This window comes from Acomys minous (genome assembly GCF_964271855.1).
Source record: "Acomys minous genome assembly, chromosome: 19".
In the NCBI taxonomy this organism is placed as follows: domain Eukaryota; kingdom Metazoa; phylum Chordata; class Mammalia; order Rodentia; family Muridae; genus Acomys; species Acomys minous.
Genome location: NC_140499.1, coordinates 35356176 through 35373395, shown reverse-complemented (window position 1 = coordinate 35373395; position 17220 = coordinate 35356176). Strand labels below are relative to the sequence as shown.

Here is a 17220-nt window from a genome sequence, read left to right as displayed (position 1 = left end):
TCAAGCTGCCCATTAGTTACATATGTGTAGGGGGCCTAGGTCCAGTCCGTGCATGCTCTTTGCTTGGTGCTTCTGTCTCTGAAAGCTCCCATGGGTCTAGGTTAGTTGACTGTGTTGGTTTTCTTGTGGCATTTCTGTCCACTCCAGGTCCTTCTAGACCATGTTGCTTCCCCCCACCCCCCACCTTCACTCCCCACCCCCACCCCCATGCCCTTCACAGGACTTCCTGAGCTCTGCCTAATGCTCACTGTGAGTCTCAGCATCTGATTTGATCAGCTGCTGGGTGGGGCCTCTCAGAGGACAGTACACTCCTGTCTGTAAACATAGCAGAGTATTGTTATTGGTGTCAGGAGTTGGTCTCAGGTTGGGCCAGGCATTGGTTGGCCATTCCCTCCGTCTCTGTCTTTAGCTCTGCACATCTTGTAGGCAGGGTAAGTTTTGGGTTAAAGGTTTTGTGGGTGCATTGGTGTTCCCTCCCACCTCTATAAGTCCTGCCTGGCTAGAAGGTGGCCTCCTTTTCCTCCATGTCCCCCGCTGCTAGGAGGCTCAGCTAGAGACATCGCCATACCCTCCCTGTAACCTACCCTGTGGCATGTGTCCAGCTTGTCCCAGAGATGTCCCCGCTCAGTTTCCCTTTACTCTCCCAGCCCTCTCCCCACATCTGACCACTCCCCACTTGGTTTCCCGTCCGATACCCCATCCTACCCAGTTACCTCTCTACATCCATTTCCTCATCTGGAATTCACCCAGCTTTTGTTACTAGTTATCTCATGTAAGTCTTAGCTCTCTTAGAGGCTGTGGCTGATTTTCAAAATGACTCAAAATCAGTCTTGGATTAGCGTTATCTCCGAACAGCCTTTGCAAATGGACCAGATCAACACTGAGACAAACCTAGTGTGCTTTCGTTTTGATGCCAGTGTGAGTAGACTCATTTGCTTAATTTGGTGTTCAGAATGTTCTCTGCTAGATAAAGAAGTCCGGTTGATTTCTTGCAGCCTACAGTTACAGTCTGCCTGAACTCACTTATTGGTTCTGAAATTTCGTTTTGTGGTGTCCCTAAGGATCTCTGTACACACAGATTCCAAATATGGTTTTTACCTCCCCTTTCAATCTGACTGTTTTCCTTACTTAAACTTTCCATGGTTAGAACTTTCATGTAAAATTGACTAGATGGGGCCAGCAAGTTGGTGGGTAAAGGTGCTTTCCACCAACTCTCATGACCCGAGTTCAATCCCCAGGTCCCACATGATGCAGAAAGAACCCAGTCCTGCAAGTTGTCCTCTCACTCCTACATACGCGCGCGCGCGCGCACACACACACACACACACACACACACACACACATGCACACACACGTACACACACTTAAATAAATACCTATTGAAATTATCATGCTTTTTTTGCTTTTTATTCTATTAATGTAATATATTATATTAATTGATTTTCAGATGTTGAACCAAACTTAAATTCGTGTGATAAATTTAATTTTATCATGATGCACAATCCTCTCACATATTTCTAAATTCTCTTGTTCACTATATTGTTGGGAAGTTTTACATTTCATAATATATTTTGATTCATACAAAGGCGTACAATTATTTTGTATTAAAAGTAACAGAGAAAGATCTTTCTGAAAGATCTTTGAAATCATGAAGCGTAAGAGCCCCTCGTAAATTAACTTTAATCCACGCGTAGTCCAACATCACTCATAGGACCTTATCTGATCTCAGCTATCCTTCTGGAAATCTAGCCATTATCCAAGTGCCCAACAAGACAAATGGTTTTACTTGTATCATCCAGGAAGACACGCCCACCAACCCCGCTATTCTGGCATTGCTCGACTCCTCTGGCAGGAGCTCCTGCTACCACCCCAATGGAAATGTCTGGTAAGTTTCTTAGGTCCTTGCTGCTGTTTTGGTTTTTTGATTATTTTTTTTCCCCTACAGTTATTGTTTGACTTTATTTTTCTCTTCAATAAGAAGAACAGCTTTAGAAAGGTTGGCTGAAGTTAGTGGTCTTTAGATAGTAACAGAGCTCAGAGACACACAACACTGTGTTGCTCATTGCTTGATACAATAACATACAAACAAAATCCCTAGAGCCACAAAGCCGGTAAAGGCATTTTTCCATGCACCCCCGGCATCCTGAGTTCAATCCCTGGAATCTGCTGATGAAGGTAGGAGAAAACTGAGTGCTTGAAGTCATCTCCTGACTCAGCACGCTCACTGTGGCTCACAGGCTCCCCCACCACATGTAGCTCACGCATACACACATAATAATAATAGAGATAGGAATTTCTATAGAAAGATCATGGTTCCTGATTATTTTAGCAATATGTACACTCTATGACTTTATATTATTTCATCTAATCTGAAAAGAAAAATTTGGGTTCCAACTTCAGGTACAATTCAAGCCTTTCAGAAAGGTGTATAATATTTTTTAAAGACACGGTCTCAGCCAGGCACAGTGGCACAAGCCTGTAATCCCACTACTCAGGGAGGCAAAGGCAAGCAGATCGCTGTGAGTTCAAGGCCACCCTGGTCTACAAAGCAAGTCCAGGACATCCAAGGAAGGCTACACAGAGAATCTCTGTCAGGAACAAAAAACCAAACCAAACCAAACAAAACAAAATACTGTCTCATTCTGTGGCCCTGGCCAGCCTAGAACAGAGCAGGCTGTTCTGAAATTTGTGGCCCTCATCTTCTGAAGTGCTAGATTGTGGTAGTAAGCCATCACAGTTGCCTTTTCAATTTCATTTGGACAACTGACAATAACTGGCAACACTTACCAGAGCTGATAAAATTGCAACACTATGAAGTATCTGTACTTGCTTCAAGTCATGTCTTTGCTCTGCTGTAGAACTTTTCTCCATTGCAGTGAACTCAGAACTCAGAGTCGTCCCCCCACCATACCCCCTGCTTTCCATACCCAGGCCCCTAAAGCTTCATGCTCAATGGCCGGTGGTGCAGCCCAGCTCATGCATTGAACCCCAGGCCCTGGGCTCAATCACCAGCACTCTCTCATCCCCCCAAAAAAGAGAAAAGGAGGGCACTTACTTGTCTTGTAGCTGTCTCTCTAAGGACTAATCTGGGTACTCCCCAAATTTACACTCATGGTCCTGAATTTTGGCCTGATGAAAATCTAACCATTGGTCCCTCCCTCTGTCAGGAGCAGAGGGAAACGATGAAACCTCTGGGGCTTCCTTTTTGCCTCCCAGCCTTTTTTTAAATACCTACTTTAGTTTGAGGATGCTCCAATTGGAACCCAGTATCTCAAATAGTGCAAAGTGAATAGTTATTACTTCTAAAGTTACCTAAGGATTCCACCATTCATACGCCTTTATAGGAAGTGACAGAGCTAACTCAGCCTTGAATTATAGCGCTATTATTATTGATGAGGCTTTTCTGTTTCTGTTTTCTTGAACCAAGGTCTCGGTCTGGCAAGGTCTCCGTCGTTCTGAATGCTGTGATGGCCGGTGTGAGCCAGCACTCCCAGCTCTGTTATTGATGATTCTGCTTTCCTTCCAGGGTATACATCAACATCTTGGGAGGCCAATACTCAGATCAAGCTGGCAATAGAATACGAACTTGGAACTGGTCAAGTTCCATGCCTTCCTCATCCTTCGTTTCATTTAAACCGGTCTTTCTGGCTCTGAACCGTTTCATTGGCATTCGCATCCTAGACCAAGACAAGGTCTCTGTTAATTTTCTAGCAATGGGCCAACAGGCGAGAATCAGCGTTGGAACCAAAGTCATGGTATGCGCATTAAAAAATAGTTTAAGTCGTTTAGATTTTAAGTGCAAAGTTGAGGTTGTTACTGATCGAATCTACTTATGCATAATCTGTGCACTGAGAATTTTTGGAGTTCACAATGAAGGTCTCCTGTATAATTTCAGCAACCTTACATTTTTGTCTCTCTTAAAATTCCTTTCAGTTCAGACTCAATTCCTAGTAGTGCCCATGAGTGTTCACTGTGTGACTGCAGTCAGCTGCCTTGTCAGTTTTGTCTTAGGGTGTGTGTTGTGAGGTTTCTCTTTCCTCCGTGCTATGGCTGAAAGCACTAGGCTGGCCCAGGAAACCTGGGTTCTAATCATGTTAAGAAGGCACATCTAATCATGTTAAGATAATTGCAAGTTCTGACTCCTTGGAGACACTGCTAGACTGCCCAGGTCTTCACCAAGTCACTATCTCCCATGCTCTGAGCTCCCCAAGGACTTGTCCCTGCCCTGCCCTGGCTGAGCCAGGCTACTCTCTTGCCATCATGGCTGCCTTTCTCAGAGACAACAAGCTCCGGAAGGACAGGGCAGGCTCTCTAGGCTTCCTTTATCCTGGTGCATTGCCCAAGCTTGGTCAAAGCACACATTCCATGATGATGATCCTGCAGTGGTTAAGAATGCAGACAGCAAGATACTGTCTGTGATTTCAAATCTCAGCTCTGCTCCTTGGCTACGCAAGGGACCTTTAGCTTCAATTTCTCAACTGTAAAATAGTGATTCCTGTCTGATAGTGGCTGTGAGGAGTCTGTGAAAATGTAAAATACTAAGCACTGAGAAGCACTGAGCAAAAAAAGCTGCCACACAGTTGCAGAGAGAGAACCTCAGAAGCTGGTGTGTTTCCATGTGCAAAATGACTTGGAGCACACCTCTTTAAGCTCTGAAAAGCTTCCTTTTGTCTCTCTCTCTCTCTCTCTCTCTCTCTCTCTCTCTCTCTCTGTGTGTGTGTGTGTGTGTGTGTGTGTAAAGGAGAAGGTTATCTCAAACTTCCCAAGTGACTCCAGCTCCTAAAATTCACGCGTTTCATATGGAAATGGCACCTCACTATTCAGCACAGGCAGCATAGCTTAGGACCATCAAAGAGAGGGAGACTCAGACTCAACCTGAACTGTGCTCAGCATGACTCTAGGCCCTGGTCAGTCCAGCTCGCTGGCTACCTGGATCAGCTCTTAAGATCAGGTAGTTTAGTTTAGCAAGGAAGCTTAGCTGTTTAGGGGTTAAGATGTTTTTAGGTCTAGATAGATGTTTTACGTTGATAATGATGAGATATGATAGATTTTGACTTTCAGTCAGACTTTTAGACCCACCAAGATGGGAAAGATGTTTCCTTCAAGGCTGCCAAATACAAATAGCCAAAACAGTAAGAGTATAACATTTATATAATTCCTGATTGTTTGTGGTTCTTCTTGCTGTAAGTAGTTTATTGTATATCTGTGTAATAATATAAATATATGTTAAAAAAGAAAAAGAAAAAAAAAGAAACTTCTTTCTTGGTTAGAAATATACAACGCAATCGACTAATTCCAGCCTTTACAGTAATGTATAGCCTCCTTTTGGTACATTACGCTCACGGTAAGTGCATTCTTCTCAAAAACACAAAAATGTCTCCTCTCTTGGACACCCCTCCCCCCAGTCCAATTGCTTCTCTCGTCGATTGGAAATGGATTTTAATATGAAAAAGACATTTTGATGCAAATATGCAAAAAAAAATGAAGAATACAATGCTAAGGATTTTTACTTTCCCCATTGTTTTCAGTTACTATTTCTTTGGGGGGGGGGAGGTAGGAGCTCAAAGATGCTGTGCTGTACTGCTCTCTAATGCCCCCACTGAGGATGGGGTCCTTCAGGTGAACCGGAAGCTGCAGGCTGTCCTAACAGGTCCTTTCAGTAGCTGAGGAAATGAAGTGAAGAAGGCAAGTGAGGCTAAGGAAGAGGAGATTTGGAATAGACTCTGGTGGTCCAGACACACTGAAGAGAACAAAAAAAGTGTCAGTCACCCTGGGCCTTCAGAGCATACGTCATCACCCTTCCCCTCCACCCCCCACGAGGCACTTTCTAGGAAAGAGACTATTTAAGGTAGCCTCACGCTCCCTTCAGGAGATGTTGGCTAAACTTCCTGAATAAATTAAAAGCTGTGAAAGCATCTAAAGCCCATTTGCTCTCTCAAGTCTCCACCGCATGACAATCTTGTTCCTCAGAGGGAGTAAGATGGTCCCATCGCCCCCACTCCAGATGACCAGTGCCTAGGTCCTCCCCCCTGCCCACTCCCTCCCACTCCTGGGCACTCACCTCGCCCCTTCTCTTTTTGTGCTGACAAGCTCCACAACCTAGAGGAGATCCCAACCCTGAGGTTCCTGAGTGGAGATGACCTGCTGCTGTTGGCTAGCTTAATAAAGATCCGGCGGCTGCTCCATAAGCTGGAAGGGTGCATGAATTTCCCCTCGAGTCAAGCTTGGGAGAAGCTAAAGCAACCTTCCTACCTTTCTTCACTCTCTCTAAAACTGCTTGCCCTCTGCCAGAATTCCGGTGTAAAGGAGAATATATTGGAAACAATTACAAATCTAATAAACGAAAAAGATTAAAGAAGTGTCACATGGCTTTTTGTTTGTTTTGTTAAGGTTCTTTTAAGGGACATTCATGTAAAGCTCCTGGAGGCATACACATGGCCAGGCTCCTCCCCAGAGGACCTCCAACCACCAGGCTCCACCCACAGAATACTCTAACTGCCCTAATATTTGGACCCTACCCCCACTCTACAGAGTAAAAAGCCCAAGCTCTGGACTTCAAATCCCATCCTGGAAAGCTTCACACACACACTCACCCTTAAAAAGTCTATATAAACTGTCTTCTCTTCAGCTCTCTGCTGTTTCTCACCAGAACAGAGGCAGCCACCATCCTGGGTTCCTCCTGCCCCACCCCCAATAAATCTACTGTGAGGTTTGTTGTTCAGTGTGACTGTGGTATTTGTTTTTTCTTTTCTTTTCTTTTTTTAAGATTTATTATGCTGCAGCCGGGCGTGGTGGCGCACGCCTTTAATCCCAGCACTCGGGAGGCAGAGGCAGGCGGATCACTGTGAGTTTGAGGCCAGCCTGATCTACAAAGTGAGTCCAGGACAGCCAAGGGTACACAGAGAAACCCTGTCTCAAAAAAACAATATATATATATTTTATTATGAATACAATGTGTTGCCCACATGTAGGCTGCATGCCAGAAGAGGGCACCAGATCTCATTATAGAAGGTTGTGAGCCACCATGTGTTTGCTGGGAATTGAACTCAAGACCTTTGGAAGAGCCATCTCTCCAGCCCTCTTTTTTCTTTTTCTTTTTTTAAAGATTTGTTTATTTATTATGTATATGTTCTACCTGCATGTACACCTGCAGGCCAGAAGAGGGCATTAGTTGACATTACAGATGGTCATGAGCCACCATGTGGTTTCTGGGAATTGAGCTCAGGACCTCTGGAAGGGCAGACAGTGCTCCAAACCTCTGAGCCATCTCACTAGTGCTGACTGTGGTATTTCTTGGCTTTCAACTGCCAGGATACCTTTTCCTTCAAAGCTGTAATGCTTACACATGAGGTTTCAAAGACTAGACCAAATGACCAGGAAATATCAAGGAATACTTCATGTAAACATTTAGAATCACTGTGAGTCTTGTTGGTTTATATTCTTAGGTGGGAATTTAAGTCACATCTTCAACACCAGAAAATAAACATGGCATAGAGACGTGTGTTAGTGGGTTCCCATCAAACCAGGGAAGGTGTGGTAGTTTGAATAGGAATGACCCTAAGAGACTCATATGTTTGAATCTTGGCCCACAAGGAGTGCCACTAGGGCTGGAGAGGTGGCTCAGAGGTTAAGAGCACTAGCTGCTCTTCCAAAAGGTCCTGAGTTCAAGTCCCAGCAACCACATGGTGGCTCACAACCATTTATGGGATCTGGTGCCCTCTTCTGACATACAGGTGTACATGCAGGTGGAACATTATATACATAATAAATAAATAAATCTTTAAAAAAAGAGAAAGAAGTGGCCCTATTAGGGGTGTGATCTTGTTGGAGTAGGTGTGGCTTTGTCGGAGAAAGTATGTCACTAGGGGTGGGCTCTGAGGTCTCAAGCTAGGCCCAGTGTAGCTCACTTGAGCTTTCTGCCACCTGATCCAGATGTAGAACTCAGCATCGTGTCTGCCTGTGTGTCACCTTGCTTCCTGCCATGCGCTAAACCTCTGAAACTGTAAGCCAGCCCCAAGAAAATGTTTTCCATTATAAGAGCTGCTGTGAGGCCAGGCACACTGCCTTTAATCTCAGCCCTTGGGAGGCAGAGGCAGGCAGATTTATGTGAGTTTAAAGCCAGCCTGTCTACAAAGTGAGTCCAGGACAGCCAGGGCTCTGTTACATAGAGAAACCCTGACAGAGAGAGATAGAGAGAGAAAGGGGGGCGGGTAGGGAGATGTCATGGTTATTATGTCTCTTTACTGCATTAGAAATCCCAACTAAGACAGAGGTAATATCTTCTCTGCCAAAGATATAAGCCAATTCAAGCCAAATTAAAAGAAGGGGGGGAAGCACTATTTTTTTTTTGTGGGGGTGCTGCTCTCGGGTAGTTTCACCAGTCTTAGAGAATAAGATCATGGAAATTGTCATGGGGGGGGGGTTTGCAGACAGAGAAAGAGGAAGAGCCATATCTCCGGCCCAAGCACACATATTTTTTAAAAGAAAAAATTTGAAAATCTCAAAGTTAAATGTTAGAACCAATGCATTCTTTTTTTTTTTTAAATCATTTTTAAGTAAGATTAAAAACAAGGACCTGTCAACCACTTAACACAAGTCACTCAGTCACTAGAGTTACTTTTAAAATTGTACGTATGTTCCCACCACCACCTGCAGCAGGCAGGCAATGGAGCTGGCCCCAGAGTGGGAGAGTGGGAGAGCTGGCCCCGCCCCTCCATGGCTGTAACACTCTGTAGAGTGGGTCCTGTACCTTGTCTGGCAGCACAGTAGAGTTGGCCCTGGCGACTGGGCACAAGAGTGCTGGAGGACTAACCAACTCAACCTCCGGGGCTCTGAGTTGGCCCACTTGTATTAAATTTTAAAAATAACTAATAATGTTTATTATTTAATAGTCTATACTTATTATGGTATTAGGCGATATTATCTAACCTGCTATCATAAGTCAATAAAAGACATAGACACCTGTTGTATTTTAGAATAAGCCTTCTTTTACCTGGGGCTGGACAGATACTAACCTTCAACATTACCTGCCATTACCTCCCAGCCCCATCCCATGTCATCTGCTTTAACCATTTTTATCTGAGCTCCTTCCCATCCATAATCCCAAAGTACTTGCTTACTCTGTTCATCTGGGTCAATTTCTTCCATGCGGAACTGAAGTTCCTCCTCCTGGCCCACGTGGTCCTTACTTATCCCATGGTGATTCTATTCCCTCTCCCTCCTGCCCTCCCTTCAGGCAACTCTCTCCTCCTACCCAAGATCCTTCTCTCCCCAAAGCCTGCAAACCTTAGCTCCGCCCTGCACTTCTGCCCTGCCCAGGGTGTAGGCCCTTTTAAAAAAGAACCAATTTTAAATTAGGTAGAGCAAGGTTTTGACAACAAGAACAGGTGTATGTGAGAATGTGCTCCTCTGGGCAGCAACCAGATCTTGGGAAGCAAAATAATAACAATCAAATATAAAGCACCAGGCCATGCTGTTACCCCCACCCCAACATCTACCCCCCCACCCCAACATCTACCCCCCCACCCCCATCTCTGAACTGCTAGAGTATGTGAAGGGGCTGGTCCTGCAGATCCAAAGCTGCAGGATCTCCATGACACAGAGCAACAACAAGATAGAGTCCCAGTGCGGATCCACAGTCCCAGCGAGGATCCAGAGTCCCAGTGAGGATCCAGTATTGCTATAGTAGAAGCCAGAGGGCTTGAACTACACCAGTGACTTAAGTTGCAATTAACATTTGCAAGTAAAGATGTTTGGACAAAAGGGTATACTGTGTGATACACTGTGACACATCACAGCTTCCACAGGGAGATGGGGCTTTGGTTGGTTGGTTTTCTATTTTTTGGTGGGCTTTGTTGTTGTTGTCATTGTTGCTTTATTTTCATTTTTATCTTTTGTTTTCTTTTGCAAGGGCTAAGAACAGATATGAAGGGACTGGGAGATCAGTGGTATTGTGGTACATGATGTGAAATTCAGAAAGAATCAATAAAAAAATTTTAAAGTACATATGTAATATAAAATATTGTCTTGTCCAACTCTGATGTGATAGTTTTGTTTTCTGTTATTATATCTTACTCTGTTTTGTTTTATTCTTATCCCTTAGAAGCCTGTTTTTTTTCTGAGGAGATGTGGGCATGGGAATTGGGAGGAATAGAGGGAAGAGAAACAGTAATCAGGATATATTATGTAAGAAAAAAAGTTATTTTCAATAAATATATTTCCTACAAAGATATTATTCCTTGGAAAATATAATACAGTATTATAATGGTGTAAAGGAAAATTAGAATAGGATTAAATGGAGTGGGGGATGGGAGATTGGGGTAGAGAAGGGAACAGAAGGAAGGACAACAAAAACTCAAGGCTTTTTGAAAAGCCAGGTGGAAACCTTCTACTGAAGAAGCTTCCAAAATACATACATATAAAAAGAGGTTAAATTTAATTACTATATAATGGGGGATACACTACCCTAATTAAACACCACATGCTACTAAATAAAACTCCAGCACTAGGTGTGGGTTACATCTTTTCCAGAAATTTTTGTTTGCTTGTTTATTTTGGAGACAGGGTTTCTCTGTGTAGCCGTGGCTGTCCTGGACTCACTTTGTAGACCAGGCTGGCCTAGAACTCAGAAAGATTTGCCTGCCTCTGCCCCCCTAAGTGCTGGGATTACAGGCGTACACCACTGTGCCCAACTTGGGGTCCATCTTTTTAAGTCATTGGCCTAAGAGGTCTCATAGCGCCTCTCGCCCCCCCTCCCACAGTTAATGAAGCAAAGAACTTGTTGTTCTGCTAAGTGAACAAAGCAATAAAAGGACTCTAATGACATATCTTCTTGCAGTAGATCCTAATTAACACAGAGGCTCACAGACCTTGAACACTCAGCCCTAAACGGACTGTTACTACCATACTCTCCTTCCCCTCAAGCGCAGGAATCCCTGCAGAAGAGAAGGCAGCAAAATGGTAAGAGAGAGAGGTGGTGGATGCCTTCCAGGAAGCATATTTTCCAAACACAACCAGACTGATGCACATAAGAACTCACAGAAACTGTGACACTGTGCACCAGACCAACACACTCTCAAGACATACAACATACCAGCACAGAGGAGGAGGAGTGGGCACAAAGTCCCACTCTTAACCAAGAAGCTACTTGTAATAGGTAAGTGCTGTTAGAAGGGGAAATTACTTCAACGGTATGAACTCCAGGGCAAGCCGCAAGCCGCATGCTCCAGAGTAGCCGGCCAATCAAAATCAAACTCCACGGTGTGTGTGTGTGTGTGTGTGTGTGTGTGTGTGTGTGTGTGTGTGTGTGTGTGATGTTTGGCTTTGTTTTGTCCCCTTTTGCCTTTTTAACAAGTCAGCTTGTTTTGTTTCTTTTATAAGAGACACAGCATGAAGTTGGGTAGGTAGTTAGGGGAGAACCTGGGAAGAGTTGGGGGAGGGGAAATAATATGATCAAAATATATTGTATGAAATTTTCAAAAACTTAAAATTTAAAAAAGAAATGCACCCTTGGGTGGAACCCTGGAACACTCCACAGTGAACCCCTATACGGAGTAGGGGTGCATTTCTTCTTGTTCCTCCTTGTCCTCCTTTCTTCTTCCTTCTCCCTCTTCTTCTTCCTTCTCTTTCATCTTTCCTCCTCCTTCCCCTTCCTCCTCCTCCTTCTTCCTTCTTCTTCTAGTGGGAGTCACAGACAGTGTTCACTACGTGTCCAATCTATCTACTCACCGCTAAAGACCACTCATGACACTGCACCTGGAAACTAGTGCTCCTGATGCCTCCCTGCCCCTCGTGTGATGATCACTGAATAACCCCCTCAGAGTGAAACCTTCAGCTCAACACCGAAGTGTTACTAACCTCTTAAGTACAGTGCTTCTGATGTCGCCACCAGTGTGAAGCAGAACACACACACACACACACACACACACACACACACACACACACACACACACACACGGTAGGAGGAGAGAGAACACGCATATGCACACTGGGAAGAAAATTTGCTATCATCTTAGGTGCTGGTGCCTGTGAATTTGGAGAATGGAAGAGGGGATAGTATTGAAATTTCACAAAGCATAACTTCTTTCCACAACCTTCTGGGAATAGGAATTCTCAGGGAACTCAATAAGGAAATTCAGTTAAGATTGTCCTGCATCTGTTGAGTTTTATATTTTTCTAGTCTAAAATCTCCATCAATGCTTTCACACCAGTCTCAAAATGCACCATGGCTTCAGGCACACCTATTCTACACCTTGGAGGGGACTGACAGTTTGGGGCTTTATTTTTGCTTGCGTATTTGCTTTCGGTGTGTGGTTTGCTTGTTTGTTTGTTTCCTTTTCTCTGTGTAGCCTTGGCCATCCTGGACTCAATTTGTAGACCAGGATGGCCTTGAACTCACAGAAACCTGCCTGTCTCTGCCTCCTTGAGTGCTGGGATTATAGGCATGATAATAGCTGTTTTATTTTGTGTTTTGTTTGCTTCTTTTTGAGATGAGGTCTTTCTATGTAGCCCAGCCTGTCCTGGAACTTGCTATGTAGACCAAGGTGGCCTCAAACTCAGAGATCTTCCTGCCTCTGCCTCTTGAGTGCTGGGATTAAGAGTATGCACTAGCACATCCAGTCAATTCTGGGATTTATATCACAGTCTTTCATGCATTTCAAGTTAACTTTTATAAGCAGTGTATGATTAAGGTTCAATTTCATTCTTTACATGTAGCCATGACATTTTTTCAGTACTAGTTAATAGCTATTTTCCCCACTGTTTATTCTTTTTAATTATTTTATTTTTGTACATATATATTTATATTATTACACACATATACAATAGATTACCTATGGCAAGAAGAACCGTGACACTGTGTGTATATAAATAGTGTTTTGGCTATTTGTATTTGACAGCCTTGAAGAAGATATCTTTCCTATCTTGGTGCATCTAAATTTCTGAATGCACCCACTGTTTACTCTTGATGGCGTTATCAAATAGTAACACACACACAGTTTTTATTTCTGAGTTCTCAATTATGTTCCGTTGGTCTATATATCTGTTTTATACTAGCACCATACCATTTTGATTATAAGAGCCTTGAAATAGAATTTGAAATCTGAAACGTAATGAAGCAAACATTTGTGTGATTTCTCAAGCTATCTAGTGTCTTTCATGGCATCATATGAAATTTAGGCTTGCTTTTCTATTTTTGTGGAACTTACCCTTGTGGCTTTGGTGTGGAGTATTTATGATACTGAATCGATAGATCATTGACATTTTGAGAACACCAATTCCCGTTCATGAAAATAAGAAATGTTCTCATTTATCTGTTTCTCAAATTGTTTTTCAAATATTTTCACTTGTATTAATGTATTCTATTTCATGGCTTTTGATGAGGTCTACGTGAAACTAATTTCTTAACTCATTTTTCAAATAGTTACATCATGAAGATTTTTGCATGCTGATTTTTTTATCCTTCAACTTCACTGAATCAATTGGTTCTGACAGTTTTTGGGTGAAGTAAAGTTTTCTATTTATACAACCATACAATCTATAAACCATGACTTTTTCCTTCTATGTCTTTTTGGCTTTTTTCTTTACTGCTTTGGATAGGACATCCCAGTATTTCGTTAATTAGAAGTAGTAAAGAGTAAGAGGTTCTGTGTGCTCCTGAAATTGAGAGGAATATTGTTCCAGCTTTCCATCATTAAATATGATGTAGCTGTGGACCTGTCATTGTGGTCATTCTGTTTATACCAACTCATTTAAAGGTATTTCTTACTATAACTTTCTCTTAGCAACAATTTCACACTTTAAAAACCTGTACTCCACAAAATTGGAAAATCTAAAAGAAATGGACAATTTTCACAACAGATACCACTTCCAAAGTTAGATCAAGATCACACAAACATTTAAATAGACCCATAACCCCTATGGAAACAGAAACAGTCATTAAAGTCTCCCACCCAAGCCAGGCGTGGTGGCACACACCGTTAATCCCAGCACTGGGAGGCCGAGGCAGGCAGATCTCTGAGTTCCAGCCCAGCCTGGTCTGCAAAGTGAGAGAAATCCTGTCTCAAAAAACCAAATAAATATTTTGTTGGGGTCACCACAACATGAGGAGCTGTAGTAAAGAGTCTTAGCTTTAGGAAGGTAGAGAACCATTGGTCTACACTAAGTTAACTCAAGTGGGAAGACTTACTTAACTGTAGATAACACCTTTCCATCATCTGGAGTCCTGGACTGACTTTAAAAAAAAAAAAAAGCGATGAAGCTGGATATGATGGCGCACTTGGGAGGCAGAGGCAGGTGGATTGCTGTGACCAGCCTGGTCTACAAAGCGAGTCTAGGACAGCCAAGGTGACATAGAAACCCTGTCAAGAGAGAGAGGGGGGGGAGGGAGAGAGAGAGAAGAGAGAGAGAAGAGAGAGAGAAAAGAGAGAGAGAGAGAGAGAGAGAGAGAGAGAGAGAGAGAGAAGAGCTTTAGCATTCATTGCTCATGGCTTCCTAGCTGCTGCCAGGACCACCCTGTGATAATAATAGTCTTTATTCTTGAACTGTGGCCCCCAAATAACCCTTTTATTTTTTGTTTCTACTGGGGAGGGGGGGTATTTTGAGACAGACTTTTTCTGTTGCACAGAATCCTGTCCTGGACTCTTTGTAAACCAGGCTGGTCTCGAGCTCACAGCGATCCGCCTGCCCCTGCCTCCTGAAAGAGTGCTGGGATTCAAGGCGCGCCCGGCTACCGTCTGTTCTTTACGTTGCTTTTGTCAGGTATTTGTCACAGGAATGATAAGAGTAACTAATACATCCCTCAGCTGAAAATTTTTCTGACAAAGTTTTATGATTTACTGTTTTTCCTTACCAAAAGTCAAGATTCCTTTTGGACATAAACTATATCTCAGATCAGAGTTAGGGTTAGGCATGGACTAGGGAAAGGGTGTAGCTGCTAGGTGCAGGGCTAAAGTCTGGTAGGGTTTGGGCATGAGTTAGGTTAGGAAGATGGTAAAGGCCAGGGCTGCTGCTGGGTTCGGGGTTACAATAGAAAAGTTAGGGCTAGGCTATGGCTGTGGCTAAATTTAGGGCTTAAGATGATATAAAATAGACTTGTCTGTGTATAAGATTACGGCTGGGGTTATAACTAGGGCTAGAGCTAAGTTTAGGCTAACGTTGGCTAAGCCTAGGCCAGGATAAGGGTTAGAACTAAGGTTTGTGCCAGGCTTGGCAAAGATTTGGGTTAGGGTAGGTTTATGACTTAAACCAGAGCAGGCTAGGAATGTGGCTAGGACCTGGTTACAGTGTTGAGACTAAGGTTAGGGTTTTAGGCTTGCGCTAAGTCTAGTGTTAATAGTAGAATCAGTGTAACTACACTAGTATTTCTGTTAGGCTCAGGGACAAGGTTAGGGCTGGTGTTATGATCAGGGTTAGGCTAGGTTAGGGTAGTTTTATTCCTAGGGTTAAGATTCGAGCTAGTTAGGACTAGGCCAAAGGTTAGCACTCAACCTACAACTACAGTTAAGAGTTAGAGCTAGAGTTAGGATTACGGTCAGGCCTGGATTAAAGATAGGGCTAGGACTAATGCAAGGTTAGAACCTGAGTTATGGCTGGGGCCAAGATTACTGCTAGGGTTAAGTGGTTTGTGTTAGAGATTGGATTTAGGTTGAGGATAGAGAGCTAAGTGTGGGAGAGGGTTAGAATTAGTGCTAGGACTGGGGCCAGGCTAGGGTTAAGATGGTGGTTATATAGGGTACTATTTACATACATAGAACACCATTTACATATACATAGTCATATGATTTTTATGTGTATATGTTTTGCCAGCATGCATGTCAGTATGCCACATGCAGTTTATGGTATCTTTGGATGCCCTGGGACTGGAGCTACAGAAGGTTATGAAACACCATGTGGGTACTGGGAAATGAAACTGGGTCTTCTGCATGAACAGATAGATGAGTGATTTATCACCCCAGCCTGTAATTTAGTATCTTTAAAACAACCTCTCAGCTCTAGATTTTATGGGCTACTAAATGATAAAATGTAGCAGCACTTGCTAATACTGTCTAGGGACTAAGAGGAAGGTAAAGCGAGCACAACTTCCTACAGTCTTGTGCTTAGCAGCTTAGGAATGATAAAGAACCTGCAGTTGTTTTTTATTTTCTTTTAAGAGTTGCTAGGACACAGGGCAGTTCAGTAGACGCTGGCTCAAGGGAGTATCAGCAGCAACATGCCCTTGAGGCTCCAAATCCTTTCTTAAGCAAGCACCCAAGTGCTGACTCCACCAAGCGCTAGACAACCATCAGTTGGATTATATAAAACTGCTGAGTGTTTGATTTGAGCAGCTCATAATTAGAAAGCCATAAATCTTAAAAGAAATGTAATCTCATATAGGAATGAGGCTAGGTGGAGGCAGAGTCAGAAATGAGGCTAGGCTAGGCATGGAGGCACACTTCTTTAATCCTAGCACTTGGAAGGAAGCAGCCAGGCAGACCTGAGTTCAAGGACTGAGTTTAGGATATAAAATAAAGCCCTGTCTTAAAAAAAAAAAAAAAAAAAAAAAAAAGGAAGGAAGGAAAAGCAGAAGGGAAATGGGGGTATCAGACCAAAAATGAATGAATAAGCAATAAATAAATGCAAGTGGATATCCAGTAAGAAACAAACAGGAAATGGCAGGGCATAAGGTGTAGTTTGGCATACACAAAACTAGGTTCAATCTTCAGCATCAAAAAACAAAACAAAACAAAAACCCAACCCAACAAATTAATGAAGGCAGGAGCCACAAACAGGAGCCTGGTCCTGGGTTCCTTATCCACTCCTCTGCAGAGCCAAGGAGCTGGTTCGTGGGGAGGCCTGAACTAGCACAGCGAGGAGTTATGACAATTGAGGTATAAGAATCCAAGGCAGCCCTATGAGACTTTTTAATTACATGAAAAAATGGATCCTTTTCTTTCTGATGGGTATAAAATAGTCCAGATTTAGTGTTCCCTACTAATTCAGAGTTCTATTATGGCTAATTACATAAGTAAAAGCAAATGTGTTCATTTTCCTGTACTCAGCATCATGAGAATTTGAAGATTTTTAATATAAAAATCAAGTTCACTATTTCCTGAGAAAACCTACCAATTCAAATCAGTTATATTATATTATATTATAATCAATGACCACTTCCTTTTCATTGGGTCCAAAGGAGACTCCAATTCCCCAAACTCCCAAAGACAGTCCAAAGAGCCAGGAACGGGT

The 17220-nt window shown here is 43.0% G+C and overlaps 1 protein-coding gene across 1 annotated transcript in view; it reads left to right on the top strand.

Annotated features, from left to right (window-relative positions):
- ERICH6 (glutamate rich 6) overlaps window positions 1–6651 on the top strand; it is a 33987-nt gene extending 27336 nt beyond the window's left edge. Inside the window, exons 12-14 of the mRNA XM_084768351.1 lie at window positions 1730–1885; window positions 3527–3755; window positions 6091–6651. Coding sequence (XP_084624477.1) covers window positions 1730–1885; window positions 3527–3755; window positions 6091–6354 — 649 coding nt within the window. The 3' untranslated portion in view covers window positions 6355–6651. The remainder of the gene's footprint in view (window positions 1–1729; window positions 1886–3526; window positions 3756–6090) is intronic.
- Window positions 6652–17220: the final 10569 nt, after the last annotated feature.